General features: G+C 39.1%; 1 protein-coding gene across 2 annotated transcripts in view; it reads right to left on the bottom strand.

Annotated features, from left to right (window-relative positions):
* PRKD3 (protein kinase D3) overlaps positions 1-17,565 on the bottom strand; it is a 77,786-nt gene extending 60,221 nt beyond the window's left edge. The window contains exons 1-2 of one of the 2 annotated variants that reach the window (XM_060026809.1): positions 17,340-17,565; positions 8,727-9,681 (exon numbers count right to left, since the gene is read on the bottom strand). In XM_060026809.1, the coding sequence (XP_059882792.1) occupies positions 8,727-9,014 (288 nt within the window). In that variant the 5' untranslated portion in view covers positions 9,015-9,681; positions 17,340-17,565. The remainder of the gene's footprint in view (positions 1-8,726; positions 9,682-17,339) is intronic. The other variant, XM_060026810.1, reaches the window with a different exon arrangement.
* Positions 17,566-19,526: the final 1,961 nt, after the last annotated feature.

The raw sequence follows: 19,526 nt of genomic DNA, 5'->3' as shown, positions 1-19,526 counted from the left end.
CCGTGGAGCGGCTAGGCCCGTGAGCCATGGCCGCTGAGCCTGCGCGTCCGGAGCCTGTGCTCTGCAACGGGAGGGGCCCCAACAGTGAGAGGCCCGCGTACCGCAAAAAAAAAAAAAAAGATACATTTACCACCAATGTTCATTGCAGCACTATTTACAACAGCCAGGACATGGAATCACCTAAATGTCCATCAACAGATGAATGGATAAAGAAGATGCGGCACATATATACAATGGAATATTACTCAGCCATAAAAAGAAACGAAATTGAGTTATTTGTAGTGAGGTGGATGGACCTAGAGTCTGTCATAGAGTGAAGTAAGTCAGAAAGAGAAAAACAAATACCGTATGCTAACACATATATATGGAATCTAAAAAAAAAGTGGTTCTCATGAACCTAGGGGCTGGACAGGAATAAAGACACAGATGTAGAGAATGGACTTCAGGAAATGGGGAGGGGGAAGGGTAAGCTGGGATGAAGTAAGAGAGTAGCATTGATATACATACACTACCAAATGTAAAATAGATAGATAGTGGGAAGCAGCTGCATGGCACAGGGAAATCAGCTGGGTGCTTTGCGACCACCTAGAGGGGTGGGATAAGGAGGGTGGGAGGGAGACACAAGAGGGAAGGGATATGGGGATATACGTATGCATATAGCTGATTCACCCTGTTATACAGCAGAAACTAACACAACACTGTAAAGCAATTATACTCCAATAAAGATGTTTTTAAAAAAAAAGAAATTAGAAAATTTAAAAACCCCATTTAAAACTGCATCAAAAACATGAAACACAGATAAAAAATGATATACACAATTCTGGTAAGCTTTTATGTATAAATCACCAAGCTGATTTTAACATTTATATGGAAATGCAAAGAACGCAAACTGAGATAAACAGTTTTGAAAAAAAGAACAAAGTTGCAGGATTTATGCCCTGACATCATGTCTTTATAAAACTAAAGAATTCAAGACAATGTGAAATTAGTTTAAGGATACAGACACATAAGTCGATAAAACAAAACAGTGTTCAGAAATGGCCCAAGATATATGTGGTCAACTGATTTACAACCAAGGTACTAAAGTAATTGAGTAAGGGAAGAATAGTCTTTTCAACAAATGGTCCTGGAAAAATCTGATGTCCTACAAAAAGAAATGAAGTTTGATTCTTATCTTACCATATACAAAATTATTTTGAAATGGACTGTTGAATTGTGCCCCTCAAAGAGATGTTCAAGACTTCCCTGGTGGCGCAGTGGTTAAGAATCCGCCTGCCAATGCAGGGGACACGGGTTCAAGCCCTGGTCCGTGAAGATCCCACAAGCCGTGGAGCAACTAAGCCCGTGTGCCACAACTACTGAGCCTGCGCTCTAGAGCCCACGAACCACAGCTACTGAAGTCCATGTGCCTAGAGCCCATGCTCCTCAACAAGAGAAGCCACCACAATGAGAAGCCCATGCAGTGCAATGAAGAACAGCCCCCGCTCACCACAACTAGAGAAAGCCCATGCACAGCAACGAAGACCCAATGCAGCCAAAAATAAAAATAAAAAGAATAAAAAGAAAACAGAAAGATCTCAAATAAACAACCTAACTTTATACCTCAAGAAACTAGAAAAAGAAGAACAAGAAGTAGTAGAAGGAAGGAAATAACAAAGATCACAGTGGAAATAAATGAAATAGAGACTAAAAACACAACAGAAAAGATCAATGAAACTAAGAGCTGGTTTTTAAAAAAGATAAACAAAATCGACAAGCCTTTATACAGACTTAACAAGAAAAAAAGAAGACTCATATAAACTAAATTACAAATGAAAGAGAAGACATTACAACTGATACACATAAATACAAAGGATCATAAGAGGCTACTATGAACAATTACACACCAACAAACTGGACACTTAGAGGAAGTAGATAAATTCCTAGAAACATGCAACCTACCAATCCTGAATCATGAAGGAATAGAAAATCTGAATAGATCAATTAATAGTAAGGAGGCTGAATCAGTAATCAGAAACCTCTCAACAAACAAAAGCTCAGAACCAGAGGGCTTTACTGGTAAATTCTACCAAATATTTAAATAAGAATACCAATCCTTCTTAAATTCTTCCAAAAAATAGAAGTAGAAGGAACACTTCCAAACTCATTTTACAAGACCCACATTACCCTGATAATAAAGCCAGACGAGGACACTACAAGAAAATTACAGCCTAATATCCCTGATGAACATATACATAAATATCCTCAACAAAATGTTAACCAACTGAATTCATTAAAAGGATCGCACACATCATCAAGTGGCATTTATTCCAGGGATGAAAGGATGTTTCAACGCACACAAATCAATAAACGCGACACACTACATTAACAATATGAAAGATAAAAATCATAATCATCTCAATAGTTGCAGAAAGAGCATTTAACCAAATTCAACATCCATCATGACAAGAACTCTCAACAAAGTGAGTGGAGAAGGGACGTACTTCAAAATAATAAAGACCATATATTAACAAGCCCACAGCTAACATCATACTTAATGGTGAAAAGCTGAAAACTTTTCCTTTAAGATCAGGAACAAGACAGGATGTCCACTCTCACCATCTTTATTCAGCATAGTACTGGAAGTCCTAGTCAGAGCAGTTAGACAAGCGAAAGACATAAAAGACATACAAATCAGAAAGGAAGAAGCAAAACTGTGTATCTGCAGAAGACGTGACACTATATATAGAAAAGCTTAAAGACTCCACCAAAAAAACTGTTAAAATTAATTTAAAAATTCAGTAAAGTTACAGGATACAAAGTCAATATACAAAAATCAATTGCATTTCTATATACTAATAACATACTACTGGAAAGAGAAATTAGAAGCAATCTCAGGACTTCCCTGGTGGTCCAGCGGTAAAGAATCCGCCTTCCAATACAGGGGATGCAGGTTCCATCCCTGGTCGGGGAGCTAAGAGCCCACATGCAACTAAGCCTGTGCACCACAACTACTGAGCTCATGCGCCTCAACGAGAGAGCCTGCATGCCGCAAACTACTGAGCCCATGCACCCTGGAGCCCGTGCACAACTAGAGAGAGAAAAATCCACACCCCACAACTATAGAGAAGCCCGCACACCATAACTAGAGAGAAGTCTGTGCACCACAACTAGAGAGAGAAAAACCCACACGCCACAACTAGAGAGAAGCCCGCATGCCACAACTAGAGAGAAGTCTGCGCACCACCACTAGAGAGAGAAAAACCCGCATGCCACAAGTAGAGAGAAGCTTGCATGCCACAACTAGAGAGAAGCCCCCACACAGCAACGAAAGATCCTGCATGCCTCAACAAAGATCCCACATGCCTCAACTAAGACCTGACACAGTCAGAAAAAAAAAAGAAACAAACTCACGTGCAGGTGTATCAAAAAGAATAAAATACCTACAAATAAATTTAACCAAGGAGGTGAAAGACCTATACACTGGGAACTGTAAGACATTGATGAAAGAAATTGTAGAAGATGCAAATAAATAGATATTCTATGTTCACAAACTGAAAGAATATTAAGATGTCCATACTACCCAAAATGATCTACTGATTCAATGCAATTCCTATCAAAATTCCAATGATTATTTTTTACAAAAATAGAAAAAGCAATCTTAAAATTTGTATGGAACCACAGAAGACCCCAAATAGCCAAAACAGTCTTAAGAAGAACAAAGCTGGAGGCATCATGCCTCTGATTTCAAACTACACTTCAAAGTCACAGTAATCAAACCAATATGGTATTGGCATAAAAATGGACACATTAAATCAATGAAACAGAACAGAGCCCAGAAATAAACCCATGCGTACATATTTATTTACAACAAAGGAGCCAAGAATATACAACGGGAAAGGACAGTCTCTTCAATAAATGGTGCTGGGAAAACTGAAGAGCCACATGCAGAAGAATGAAACTGAAGCCCAGTCTTACACTGTACACAAAAATCAACTGAAAATGGACTACAGACTTGGACATAAGATCTGAAACCATAAAACTCCTAGAAGAAAACATAAGAGGGTAAGCTCCTTGACATCGAACCCAGCAATGATTTTTTGGATTTGACATAAACTGCAAAGGCAACAAAAGCAAAAACAAGTATGACTAAATCAAACTAAAAGCTTCTCTATAGCAAAGGAAACCATTAAAAAATGAAAAGGAAGGGCTTCCCTGGTGGTGCAGTGGTTGAGAGTCCGCCTGCTGATGCAGGGGACACAGGTTCGTGTCCCGGCCCGAGAAGATCCCATATGCCGCGGAGCGGCTGGGCCCGTGAGCCATGGCCGCTGAGCCTGCGTGTCCAGAGCCTGTGCTCCGCAACGGGAGAGGCCACAACAGGGAGAGGTCCGTGTACCGCCAAAAAAAAAAAAAAAAAAAAAAATTAAAAGGAAACCTATGGAATTGGAGAAAATATCTTCAAATCTTATATCTGATAAAGGTTTAATATCCAAAATATATAAAGAACTCACATAACTCAACATCAAAAGAAAACAACACAAAACAAAAAAAAAACCACCTACCAATTAGATTAAAAAATGGGCAGAGGAGGACTTCCCTGGTGGTGCAGTGGTTAAGAATCTGCCTGCCAATGCAGGGGACACGGGTTCGAGCCCTGGTCTGGGAAAATCCCACATGCCGCAGAGCAACTAAGTCCGTGCGCCACAACTACTGAGCCCACGTGCCACAACTACTGAAGCCTGCACACCTAGAGCCCATGGTCTGCAAGAAGAGAAGCCACCACGAGAAGCCCGCACACTGCAACAGAGTAGCCCCCACTTGCCACAACCAGAGAAAAGCCCACGCGCAGCAACGAAAACTCAATGTAGCCAAAAATAAAATAAATAAAATAAATTTATTTTTTTAAAAACTGGGCAGAGGAACTTAATAAACATTTTTCCAAAAAAGACATACAAATGGCCAACAGGTACATGAAAAAGTTTTCCATCAATAATCATCAGGGAAATGCAAATCAAAACCACAATGAGGTATCACATCACACCCGTTAGAATGGCTACTGTCAAAAGGATAATAACATATGTTGACAAGGATGTGGAGAAATGGGAACCCTGGTGCACTGTTAATGGGAATGTAAATTGGTGCAGGCACTATGGAACAGCATGGAGGTTCCTCAAAAAATTAAAAACCGAACTACCATGTGATCCAGCAATTCCACTTCTGGGTATACAGTCAAAGGATATGAAATCACTATCTTGAGTGAAATCTGCACCCTCATGTTATTGCATCATTATTTACAATAGCCAAGATGTGGAAACAACCTATGTGTCCATCGACAGATGGATAAAGAAAATGTGATACACACACACACACACACACACACACACACTATTCAATCTTAAAAGGAAGGAAATCCTATCATTTGCAACAACGTGGATGGACCTTGAGGGCATTATGCTAATAAGTAAGATAAGTCAAGCAGAGAAAAATAAATATTGTATGATTTCACTTATATGTGGAATCTGGAAAAACCAGAGCTGGTGATTACTAGAGACAAAGGGTAGAAGGTGGGGAAATGGGTGAAAGTGGTCAAAGGGTACTAACTTCTAGTTATAAAATAAGTAAGTTCAGGCAATGTAATGTACAGCATGGTGACTACAGTTAACAATACTTTATATCTGAAAGTTTTTAAGAGAACAGATCTTACAAATTCTCATCACAAGAAAAAAAAAAAAACTCACATTAACTATGTGAGATGCACCAAAACTTGTTGCAAGTATTAAGCAGAAAGGGTGTGCGAAGCTCCTGACATACAGTAGGTACTCAATAAATGTTGTCAATTATAATCTTCCTCCTTTCCCCTCCCATATCTTTGCTCATCCTGATTTTTTTGCCTTGGTATGTACTCCTTACCTCCCATATCACTGAAATCTTACTCATTCTTTAAGTATCAGATGAAATGTTACATTTCATATGAAGTCTTTCATATCTTTTATCAACCTGAGAAGAGCACTTTTTATTTTAACTTCACTTTCTACTTCTCATATTTTATTCTGGTAAATGTTTCCCTTACCAGACTATAAGCTTTTTGAGGGAAGGGACATTTGGTTAATCTACTTCTTAAAATTTAACCAGTGCTCTACCTTTAAAAGGTTCAATAAATGTATTTACTAAGAACAGAAATAAGAAAAGCAGGTGTGCCCATCAGAGTCCTGGGAGTTAACCTGGAGCTATGCATGTGTAGGTAATGGAAGTAAGTGATTAGCAAGCAAGAATCTAAGAGAGAATGTAAAAAGAAAAGAACTTCTGACATGGTTTTTCCATCTCCCAGGTGAGTTAGGGATCCATGAAACCTCTCTATCAAACCCCAGAATCTGAGTTGGTTCCCTTAAGATTTCTTTCCAGTTAGGACCTGAGTAGATCATTCCTTGAAATTCCTTTCTCCTTTATCTGTCTCTAGAGTGAAGACTTAACTTTAGGTTAAATGATTCAGAATTTCACAGCTGGAATTATACACTAGAAATCATCCCAACTCGGGCTTCCCTGGTGGAGCAGTGGTTAAGAATCCGCCTGCCAATGCAGGGGACACGGGTTCGAGCCCTGGTCCGGGAAGATCCCACATGCCGTAGAGCAACTAAGCCCGTGCGCCACAACTACTGAGCCTGTGCTCTAGAGACTGCGAGCCACAACTACTGAGCCTGCGTGCCACAACTACTGAAGCCTGTGCTCCGCAACAAAGAGTAGCCCCCGCTCGCCGCAACTAGAGAAAGCCCGCGTGCAGTGACGAAGACCCAACACAGCCAAAAATAAAATAAAATAAATTTATTAAAAAAAAAAATCATCCCAACTCAATAATTTGATAGATGTGGAAATGTAATACAGAGAAGTCAAATCACATAAAGGTATGCAGTTAATAAACAACAGAGTTGGGCATTCCCTGGCGGTCCAGTGGTTAGGACTCTGTGCTCTCACTGCTGAGGGCCTGGGTTCAATCCCTGGTTGGCGAACTAAGATCCCGCAAGCTGTATGGGATGGCCAAAAACAAACGAAAAACAATACAGCTGACCTAGTTACAAGCTCAATACTCTTTTTCACTACACTTAAACAACAGTTAGGATTCTAGCACATGTCAAAAGGAGTGTGTAATAAGATTATGTTACATACATGTTTTATATTTTTGCCAAGCACATCCCCATATCACTACAATATTGCCTCAAATTCAGTTCACCATGATATTCATTTTATGCTGGCTATCTCCATAATCAATAATTCTATTTTATATTTGCATACAGTTCACCCTGAATTATCTTTTCTTGAGCCATATCTTATTTCCTTGGCTTCACTAGAATTCTTCATAGATTATGATTTTTAACCTAGCTTCCCAAGAACTTGACCCATCTGACCCACTTCTCACATCTATATTAATGAGGAAGTAACATTCATTCTAAAGTAATCCTGTAGAAAATCAGTATGCCTCTGTATAAATATAAGAACTAAGTCAAATTTCCAAAGGTTGAAAACTGAATAATATAGCTCTACCAAAACATTAGTTATGATTTTCTATGGGCTCAAAAAAAGAGAGGACAATAAAGTTACAAATTGTATTTAAGTTAAACTCTTACCATTAAATTAAAAACCTAGTTGCAAAAATATTTATTAAAACATCTGTTACCATCTGATGAAAGGGAAGTTAAAAGCAAAGATACTTAAAGACACAAAGATGGTTCTACAGATCTACAAAAGAATATCTAAAATTACTTTTGGCCACATTTAAATAGATAAGTCACTGTTAACACACAGGAGACAAGGGTCATTTTCACAAACCACATAACATTTTTTTGACTGTTAATTACTTCTACATCAGAAGATAATGACAAACCATGTAAAGCATAAGTAACTGAAACAAAAACAGTAAGACGAGGAGCATTATCCAAACACATTAATCTTACTGATAGGATTTTTAAAACATAAAGTATACTAAGTTGTTTGAAACATAGGCTTGGTCCATTAAAAAGAAAATGTAACCAATTCATACTACTTATATACAGTTTTATGATAAAACATAGAACATACCAGCTCATGCATCAAATCAAGATTATTAAAGAAATTTAGCTAAGATTCCTTAAAAAATGGTATGGTACGGGGCAGGGGGTGAGTTAATTGGAAGCAAAATAAAATCACCCTCAATTTAAAATTTGAGGGTGATTTTAAATTTAAAATTTTTCTTCTATTCTGATATATATTACAGCTCATTTACCTAATTTTTAAGAGACAGAGAGAGTGTGGTCCTCTGGCAGTTTAGGTGAAATCAGGATCTAAAGGGGACAAAAGGGCAGCATACAGGGGACCTAGGAAGAACGAGGTATGGACCTGGACTCAGCAGCAGCTGTGTCTCATCCTTTTGGTAAGCCCCCTTGATGCCTTGTGCCTTCTACCTCCTGACTGTTTTCTCTGAAAACAAGTGAGACTGCTTAAGTCCTCTTGACTTTACACTGATTTTCCTGCTCTTAAAGAGATGAATTGAATAAGCAGTATTTTAAAGCCTGGATATAGGCTCCAGCTGTTAGACTCTGAAATTTCAGACTTTAGGCTTTTAGTCTATCAGGACTCTCTCCCAATGCTCAGAATTAAGATATAAACAACTGATTGATCCATATGTGTTAACTCACTGTTGCATGTATAATTTATAGAAAAGCAGTAGAAACAATATTACTTAGAAAAACTACTGACATAAATAGCATGCACAGTACCTTTTGATAAACAATGGAGCACACAAGATCCTTGACTGCAGATAAAGATAGTTCCTGGGCTTCGATGGTTATACTCTCCCGTGTAAGGCCAATTTGCAGTAGAAATGAGATTGTATGCACTGAGCCTCTGGAGTTGGTGAGTGATGGTGCACTGAAGCTTCCATTAGAGAGTCGCGCAGAGAGCCCTGTTTTAGGACTTGAACACGGAGAAGGAGCTGGAAGCACAGCAGGAAGAGTTGCAGGTATTACAGACTTCTGGGATGATGGAGGAGAATTGTTTGCAGACATCTGCCTTTCTTTAATCTTTTAAAACAGTTGTCAATTCTTTTTCAATGGTTATGAAGAGGCCTTAAAATCACAGTGGTAAAAAAATGACTGTACTTTCAGATTTAGTTGAAAGCTTCTTTATTTCCTCTTTTAAGCCACTCATGCTGATGATGGCAAGTTCTACAACTGTGAGTTGAATATACAAAAGGTCCCACTTCCCTTAATATCAGTCCCATCAAAGAAGAGTCTTGTCTTTAGGACCACAACCAGGGTTTTGGAAAGGATTTAACATCACTGAATTATCCTCATCAGAAGAGAGTTGACATTGTTTATTTACTAAACATCTTCATCTATTTTCTTTTAAGTCTATTCTTGTCTCTCTCTTTTAATTTCAGAAAATACATAATGAATAAAAGTTGTTTTTCTGTCAAAATAAAATCCTAGTTTAAAAAATAAAAAGTGTTTAGGATTAGTCTATTCAGTACTTATCCTTTGGTTCCTTGATCTAATGGGACACTTTCTCAAATGTCCACACCTTAAATCACCTTCTCAAATGTCCTCATTTTCATTTTGGAGGAGCAAATTTTTCCAGGATTAAGCACAAAGGCTTTTTAAAATAGTACAGGCATATTCCACTTGGTGAATGGGCCCATGGAGAAAAGTTGATGCTTTCTGAAATGTAGGTAGCCTGGAAGAAATTTTTTAGAAACTTTTAATATTTTATACTCACTTAACATTATTTTAAAAATGCAAGAATCCTTGGGGCTTCCCTGGTGGCCCAGTGGTTAAGAATCTGCCTGCCAATGCAGGGCACATGGGTTTGAGCTCTGGTCCAGGAAGATCCCACATGCTGCAGAGCAACTAAGCCCGTGCACCACAACTACTGAGCCTGCGCTCTAGAGCCCGCGAGCCACAACTACTGAGCCCACGTGTCACAACTACTGAAGCCCGTGAGCCTCAACTACTGAAGCCTGCGCACCTAGAGCCCACGCTCCGCAAAAAGAGAAGCCACTGCAACGAGAAGCCTGCACAACTGCAACGAAGAGCAGCCCCTGCTCACCGCAACTAGAGAAAGCTCGGGTGCAACAATGAAGACCCAACACAGCCAAAATAAATAAAATTTATTAATTAATTAAAAAAAAGAATCCTTGTGCTTTTTTAAAATGATATGTTTTGGCTGTATGTTTATAATTCACCAATAAATCCTAATGGGTAGCCTTTTTTTTTTTTTGGTCTAGTTATCAGAGCCCATGATTTCAGGGAGAGCCTCCTGATAAAAAAAAAAAAGAGCAAAAAACAAAACCCTGCTATTCCTCACTAATACCTAAAACTTGAAGGTCAAACACTTTTATTCCACAAATACACAACTGAGTTATGACAAAAACAGAAGGGACAAAAAAGAAAAGTAAAACTGACATCGTCATAGAAATAAAGTACCACCTGGCCATACAAAAGATGTATAATACTGCCCTAACATAGACAAGAGTATTCTTTTTTATATTAAAAGTTTAAATCTAAGCAGATTTCTTTCAGAAAACTAAGGAAGCATATACTAAACACAGTTATATGACACACAAAGAAGTATAAAAGACATACTTAAGACAGGAACATAGGAAAAAGCGATCTTGTCATAAAAAATTTCTAAAAGTGAAAAAGAGAACACTAAGCACAGTTACATATGTATCACAGTTTTACATAAGGACAGTTCAAAAACTAAAAGTACGACCCCATGGCTAAGTGAAATGGCTCACAAGAGAAGGATCTTTCAATTTAAATTCCATCCATATACCTGTAAAGTCTAATGATGAAAAAGAGTGAAGCATCCAATGTGGTTGCAGAATGACTCTGGAAAGTAGTTAATGGGGCTAAATAAACGAGGATGAACATAACAGAAGAGCAAAAACATACAGATATAGTATTAAGAATGAGCAAGTTCAAGAAAAAGTATGGCTTAGAAAAAAACTGCTTAAAGATAACAGCTTTTAGAACTACATTCAGATAAGTAATTTTAACCCATTTTATATTGTACAGCACTTAACATCTTGTAAATGTTTTATATGCTTTATCTCATGATATCTCTTTGGAATTTGACAAGGCAAATATTATTTATTATTTTTGCAGATGAGTTAACGGAAGCAAAAGCAGATAAAGTAACTTGCCCAGCATCAAATGGCCATTAAGAGGTGGAGTGGGAATCAGGACCCAAGTTTCATACTTTCCTACCAAGTGCTGTCTCCACAATCACATACCATTTCTGAAAGAACAAGGAACTGAGAGAATCACCGCTCAGAGAGGATGTTAAGGTTGAGAGAGCACATTGAGAAGGCACAATTGCTCAACTGGTCTTTTGCTTACTTTCTCTGAGTTTTTAAACTAAAGTTGTAGCAGAGCATTGAGAACTGAAACCTGAGCCTCGTGAATACGAGGGACTAACACATCTTTATGGAAGTGCAAGTCTTCGGGTTCAGATGCAATGCACTCCATATTGCTAAAGCAATTAGTCAGTGCAATTACAAAGCTGACTCCTATCATCTTGGAGAAAGAGTTCAGAAAGAGAGAAACAGTCATGGGCTGGAGATGGGTCAGAACGGCTTCAAGTTTTATGGGCTGGAGGAGTGGGAAAGTGATTTCAGAAACTGCAGACATATAAACTTAATGTTAACCCTTAGTCAAATCTGAGAATAGATTATGAAAGCAAATGGTTTTCCAATACTTAGAATATAATGATCACTAGACATCAGCATGAATTCAAACAGAATGCCAAATCAGCTACATTTACACCTTTTAAAAAAGGGGTTATTGGTCTTTTTAGATGGAGGAAATAATAACTCACAGTAATTGAGCTCTATCTGCCAGACACCGTTCTAAGCATTCCATATGTGTTTCCTCACTTAATCCTCACAACAACCCATTTTATAGTTGAGAAAACTGGCTTAAAGTACTTGCCCGAGATCACACAATTAGCAAAGCCAGAAAAAAAATTAGTGTATTCTGGCCAAAACAATTCTCAAGATGATATTCCATACTCTTTTTGTAAATACGTTGTTTGAGTATGAGTTATATGTTAGTGTAGTTGGTTAAGTTTGCTGCTCTGTATCAACTTAGAGAAGTCTTTAGGGGAGTGCCTTGGAACGCTGCCCTTGGCCCTATATTGTTTTTGATTATTTATAAGATAATAAAGACATGGAAGACATGCTTATAAAATCCTCAGAGTGTACAATCTGGGAGAAATAAACTAAAATTCAAGTGAACTATAACAATGATGAGAGTAAAGCTTTACATTTAGTTCAAAAAGTTAAATGTGCAAATATAGAAATGCTGACTTAGAACCTGTTCACTAGAGGTGTTATCAACCAAGAGTTTAATAATGGCTGCTAATATAATGGGTGACTAAAAGAACTAATGTAAACATAAACCCCCAGGACACTGAGAACACATCAGCATCAATCAGCATACTGGTTGCTAGTCAGCTTACGTTACCACTGTATTCATTTTTACAGTCCACACTTTTAAGAGCTATATTGATGTAAAAAAATAATAATGAGGATATATCTAGATAAAGCTGAAAACAATGTCATGTGACAAATTATGCTTAACACAACCAAGCAGAATAATGGTCTTCAAATATTTGAAAAGGTGTTAAGAGAATTGGTTTTTCTCCCCATTTTTATATGGATGATTTATTTATTTTTTGCTACTGATAACAATGTATTCATTTATGAAGTGTTATCCCTACTCACACCACACACCCAGGAAGTTGTGTTACTGGGTGGACACAGTGCAAACATAAGATTAGGAAATTAACAGAGAATAACTGGTTTTATTCAGTATCATTGTAGAGGGTAGATAGAGGGTAGAGGTAAAATGAAGATAACAGCTATGAGGACTGCGCTACTGCATGTACAATATCTACAGTAGTACCTGGCTTATCCTAAGTGCTAAGTTTTAGCAATTTTCACAGTAATTAGGTGAAAGAATTAACAATTAAGCTCCTACTTCACACTAAACACTGAAATTGAGATATCATACTTCATTAAATCCTTGCTATGACACTAGGAAATTTGTTTAACTGCTTTACAGAAAAGGAACCAGAGTTTCAGAATTGTTGCTTACCCACGACTACACAGCTAATAAGTGATGGAACTGGGATTCACACCAAAGTTTCCCTGACTCCAAAGCCCATGTTCTTTATACTACTTCAGTTCATTACCAACAACCTAACAACAATCTACAACAGGTTTTCTCATGAGGTAATGAGGTCCTTAAAATACCTGACTTGAGCAGTTTCAAAAAGCTGAACAACTGTCATAAAAAGGTGAGTCAAATATCTATGAATAATACTGTATGCAGGTTAAATACTTCAAAATGCAAGACGCTGCTGTATTCAAGAATAATAATTTATTTGTGACGGATATCTTCCCACTAAATTTCCATTTTATAATACCTGCTAATATTAGCCAAATAACAGTAACTGTCTTATGATTACAATCAAATATCAGAATGATCGATAACTATTAACAAACTATGTTATACTTTTGCATAAAAATATTTTTTACAGTTTCAGCATGAACACAAATAGAAGAAACTAAGTGAGCTGTCATATTAGCTTCTGCCCACTCACCCCATCTGTTTTCCCTCTCCTTGTTTTGCTTTACGGAACCTTGATTTGATCTGTAAGATGCAACAAGATGTAGGGTGCAAAATATTAAGACTAAATATCAAAAAAAAAAATCTAACAACTCTAATTTTGTCTTTATGCTTCAATCAGAAATCTGAGACAATAGTACACATACTAATTCATAAATCAATTAGATATGTTTGTTGCTAATAGCTGTGAGTTGGCAAGCATTTCTAATATGTTTATTTGCAACATCTCGAATATTCTTTGGGGGAATTATCTGTCACATATTTCATTCAAATAAAATTGTCACTATTGCTGAATGGAATCAAAAGATGGCATTTTAAAGGAATCTTGAGCCCAACCTGCCCTACTATTACAGACAAGGTAAAAAATAAAGGCTCTGGAGGTTAGGTGACTTAACAGAGGGTTACTTCACGGTAACATCACAAGTTGATCTACCCTTTCTCTCCCTCTCCCTCAACTCCCCCTACATATACATTATCTCATTTCTTAGCAAAGCCTCTAATTATAAGAAGCTCTAACAGCAGCATTTTCATTCAACAAATATTTACTGAGTGCCTATTATCTGCTAGACTGTTATGAGAGACTCGGGTTGTACAGCAGTGACCAAAACAGACATGGCTATTGCTCTCTCCGGAGCTTAGAGTGTGATATAGGACACACACATTAAACAAATATTCACATTAATAGCAAGGCAATTACAAATCATGAAAAGTGATATGACAGAGTATACTGAGAGGAACTAATTTCAACAGAGGTTCACAGGCAAGGCACCTTTAAGGAAGCTAAAACCAAAGGATAAGTAGGAGTCAGAGAAGCAGAGAGAGAAGCAAAGAGGATTCCGGAAGACAAAACAAATCCAGCTAGTAAACACTTCAAAACGAAGCTCATCATTTAGTGTAGCCAGTGTCCTTTTTGTACTCAGTAAAGGCAAAAGTTAAGAGGTAAAACACTTTTCCTATTCAGAATAGCATAATATTTACCATGACTCCCTACCAGTAACAGTTTTCCTGGTTCGATTAAGTTTTGTGTGCTAGGAATGCTAATGAATGCAGGGTCTTTTTTTCTCCTGTTGATATGTACTGTATTCTTTTAGTATGTACAAAAAGCATATGGCCTTTTTCAATGCAATACTGACCAGAGTCCTGAAGTCATTATCCATATTCTACCTTGATACAGGCCTGACTTTGCTTAATAATCCTGATGTTGCTTTTATATTGTATGAAAAATCCAAGTAACTTTGTTGATGGTTTTTAAAATCATAGTTTCTAGCAATTTCCTACATCTACTTATATATTTTCAAAAATGTAACTATTACCTTAGGTTAAGATAAATACTTTTCCTCCTAAAAGCTCAGTATTCAACTAAATTGTTGCTGGTAAAATTCAGCTCATCGAGACCAGAGGTATTTGAATCTCAGTCTTTTCCAATGTCAGAGAGAACAGAGAGAGAGCACACCAAGTCTGCTCTCTGCTCAGGCACTGAAAAGTTTATCCAGTAACCAGATTACGGACTGCCAGTCTGGTGATGCTGTACAAATTTACGTTTGGCTTAATGTATCTTCATAACCTCTCTCTGCACCAGTGGTATCTAAGAAATCTGACTCATAGCCAGTGAGCAATTTCTTACATACAGCCACTATAAACTAATCACACAAGTGGAGAAAACCTTCTTCTACACTGAAATTAAAATTAAAACATCTCCTAAGTACATTATCTCAAGTTTTTTCATTAATGAGACAACTGCTCCAAAAAGGCTCACACACACGTTCAATTTGAATTACATAATCAGAGACTCAAAGTACTGTCTGCACAGATTATGAATCATAAGCATGATTATTAATAAATCAAATTAAAAACTGTACTAGCTAATAATTTCCCAATATCAAGTTCTGTAAAATCAGTTTATTTTTAAAATGAGCAATTAACTCTAATATGGTAATATTTTCATCAACTTTACAATGTCTTTTAAAAATGAGAACAAAATGTCCCTTAAGAAACATGCATTTAAATGACCATTCTTTTTTTCTGTATAAGATTTTTCCAATTCTTATATAATTTTAAAAATTTAATATCCAAGAACTTGATTTATTAAGCTCTTTTTTGGGAGGGCCATGGCATTTTTTAGATTAAAAGCAATCCACTAAGAGAGAAATTTCTATTTTAAAGACGTCACCTCATGAAACTGAAAGCTTCTAAAATTTATGTATTTAAAAGACTCACTACGATCTGAGATGCTTAAAACATTCATTTCAAGATAATAAACCAGTCAACATTCTTGAATCTGAGTCATCCTAAAAAGTTAAAAGCTATATACCAAATTATAGAACTGAGGATGGAAAACTGGCTTGTCAAATATTCAAGTTCCTCTGATCAGGCCGACCACATCTACATTACCTACCGAAGCAAAACCTAACATGAAGGCTTCTGTGACACGTTTTAAATACTTTTAATAAAACTTGTAACATTTTTTTTGGCTGAATGTCCATGCCAGCTCTGAATCCAGATCCTAACACGGAAGGAGGAAAGGGTTCCTTTATTAAGTAAAACTGGCCTAGATCTCGGTCGGGGAACTTTATGGATGCTTTCAGCCACAAATCCAGAGGTGTCCTCACAGCCTTAAATTTACTAAGTAAGCTTGATCTAAAGAAAATCATAGCCGCTAAAACTTTAGTAACTGCAGCATTAAGTACAAAGGAGAAACAGTATAAGAGTAACACGCTAACGTTTTCTAGGGTACAAATTACGGTATTTTAAAAGTTTTCGTTTCATTTGCCTCTACAGCTCATTAAGGCTGTGTCGAACAAAGTACCAGTTCAGGGTGTAACTTATCCTCCCTAATCAAAGATGACACCGATAGTCTTATTTCCTGTGGGGATGGGTGTGGTTGAAGAAACAGTTACGTCCAAGCCATCAATCTGTGTATGGAAAAGTCTGCAGCTCTCACACACGCCGTCGCTCGATTTATACTCGCGCCTGCACGCGGCAAGGCCTATGCTTCTGACTGCGATGACTTCAAATAAAATATCCAACAGGCAATCGAATAGTATGGAGTTATTTTTACTGCTCAAAGACGCAGTTGCGCTCCTCAGTGTTTCGTCTTAAGAAAACCCTCCCGGGGATGAGACCGACTCGGAGCTACGCCGCAACTTGCAAAACTAAAGAGTCAGGAAATTGGGGTGGGGGCTTACGTTCTCTAAGCGCCGTCGACTCACTCTTTGCGACGCGTACAAGGTAAAGTGGTGAAAAGAAAAGGGGAAGGCTCATCCAAAATTCGTCAGCGTGAGTGCCGCCAATCTGGCGTTGGGAGCTAGTTGGGAGGACCCGGTAAGAGACTGGGTCCGAGAGGCCGGGCGCGGTGGTCGCCGGCGGAGCGTGACTCCAAGTTGGCGTCGGCGCCCACGCCGGAACTTGGCCCCATCTGGCTGCAGCGCCGGCGCCCCCGCTCACAGCGGCGCCCACCGCCCGCTCCTCCCGCCGCGCGCTCTACCAATTTCCCGCCCAACCCCGTCGGCCGCCGCCCAGCCCCGCGCGGGATCCGAGTCCCTCCGCCACCGCCGCCGCCACCGCGTGCGGGTGGGTGGGGGAGGGGAGGCTGCAGCCGCCTCCGCCGCCTCACCCGACGTGCCGGGAGAACAAAGCGGCAGCCGCTGCGGCGCTAACTTTTTCGGTGTCTGTTCCGCTCTCCCCGAGGCGACTACTTACAGAGGCGGGCTCCGCCGGTCGTGAGAAACTCCGCGCCCGCCAGCGTCTGGGTCCCGGACCAGGCGCCAGCTAGGCTTCACGCGCCTCGCAGGATCCCGCCCGCCGCAGGCGCCCCTTCCTCTGTCCCTCCCTCCGCCCCGTCCCGTCCTGAGGCCCGAGGGCGGGGGGGCAGGGGCGCGCGAGGGGCGGGGGCGCGCGGTCGGCGCGGGGCCTGCCGGGAGCTGTAGTCTCCTCGCGAGCTCGAAACGGTGGTAGCAGCGCGGGGAAGTTGATCACTGTCTTGACACCACGCGCGGGCAGCAGGAGCTCCTGGTGCTCTCAGGCTCGCTCTGCACCCTCCGAGGTCCTGGAGTCCCCATGAGCACTGGGGAGCGGGGCGCGACCGTGCACTTATTCCAGGTACGCACTGTACTTGATACCCATTATTGCTACTGAACTGCCTTTTTCTCTTATGTCGCCCGCTCTGATGTAGGCGATGGTTGTTAGGGGGCAAGAGGTGACAAGTTGGACACGGGACTTGTAAAGGGTCTATAGTAGAGAGCAGTTTTCACCCTGAGGTATCGTCGCACTTCTCCACCTGTTTCACTCCCGAGTGTTTGCCCTCCAGCTGGCCGTTTGGCACAGGGGCCCCGCGCGTTCCACACCCAGGCGGATACGTCCGGAGCCCTTCACCTAAAGCGGAGTAAATGGAAGTCTCTGCTTTCAATGTGTTGTGTGTATCCTACTTGTCCATCTTTAAATTCGAGTGTGTCCCCTACCATCAGAGTGAAGTGCAGCCAAGAATCACCGAACCTAGGTTTCCAAGTGACATTGACAAGGGTGACAATGCCGGGTGAAGGGGGACTCGGGTGAGATGAGATCTAGAGGGAAAATACACTAGGTGTTAAATTATACATATTTTATGTGAGGGAAAAGCGTGAGCAGCTGACACCCATTGTCCCAGAAAAGACCCAGGTCTCCTTATGTCCAAATTTCATGCCCAGTATATCTCAATTAAATTATATTGAAACAAGCAGATGGGTTGCAGGCAATAATCCATCCATCCCCATGCAGAGGTCGAGGGCAGTTTTTGAGAACAGAGAGAAAAGAAAGCTAAGTGGGTCCCTACTTTTTATACCAAGTCATAAATCTTACTGGATGTCCCTGGATTTAAACTTAAGCGGGAATTTTTTAATAATTTATATTAAAGACCGGGCAAGTAAAATTCTGTATAACTCTGATCTACTCCGAAGCTATATTTTTAAAAGATGTTTCTGAAACATTTTTTTAAATTAGAAGATACTAATTGTCTCACATTCAGTAATATCTAATTCAGTCTAATTATATTTTGTAGTCTTATTCTGCTATTCTTTTACTTTAAAATTGAAAGTAAATTCACTCAAGTTTCTTTAAAAAAAAAGCAAAACCGAAAAATGCTCTTACCTAACTTTGCCTTTTTCTTCCTTCCACTTCACAACTGACATTTTAGTCCAAACCCAAATATCCTCTCTCAGCAAGATTCCCAGGATCTCATTGGAGCAGTTTACAGCCAGTCCCATCTCACTAGTGACTCCCGTTTTCACTCGTGGTCCTTAAAGAGACAGAAGTTACTCTTTCTAGAAGTAACTTTTCTAAATGAAGCAAGCTGCTATTTTACAGAGGCGCAAGGTTTGTGTATATGAGAATATATATATGTGTATATACATATATATTATATATACATATAAACATATATACATTTATATTATATATACACATACATATGGTCATTTCATTTCCACTTTTCCACTTCTCTTTTGAAAAATGAAATCATCTCCTTTCAAATCACTGAAAAGTGAATCTTTCAATAATACATTTAAGTGTAAGACTGTCTTTGTCCCTGTAATTTTTTTGCTTGACATGAACTACAGTTTCCTCAGGACATTCCATTCCTATGCCAGGAGCACTGAAGGGTAAAGATTAGGTTTAATACGTGCATGTGAGATTTTTATCCTTGAGAGAAAATATAATCAGAATGACCAAGATGGAAAAGATTTTTCTTCTTGGTGCTTTTTGAAAACTAGGAGCTCAGTGTTCCTCTTCTGTGACTGTAGTTGCAAATCTTGCCCTAGAGTTACTGCCCCCACCTCTTGTACTTAATGGTTAACAACACAACCATTCACACATGTTATTTAATAGAAGCAAAGAAAGTCAACACTGTTGTGACCT

This window comes from Delphinus delphis, chromosome 12 (assembly GCF_949987515.2).
Source record: "Delphinus delphis chromosome 12, mDelDel1.2, whole genome shotgun sequence".
In the NCBI taxonomy this organism is placed as follows: Eukaryota; Metazoa; Chordata; class Mammalia; order Artiodactyla; family Delphinidae; genus Delphinus; species Delphinus delphis.
The sequence above is the reverse complement of the archived record's forward strand: the minus strand, read 5'-3'. Positions and strand labels throughout refer to the sequence as shown.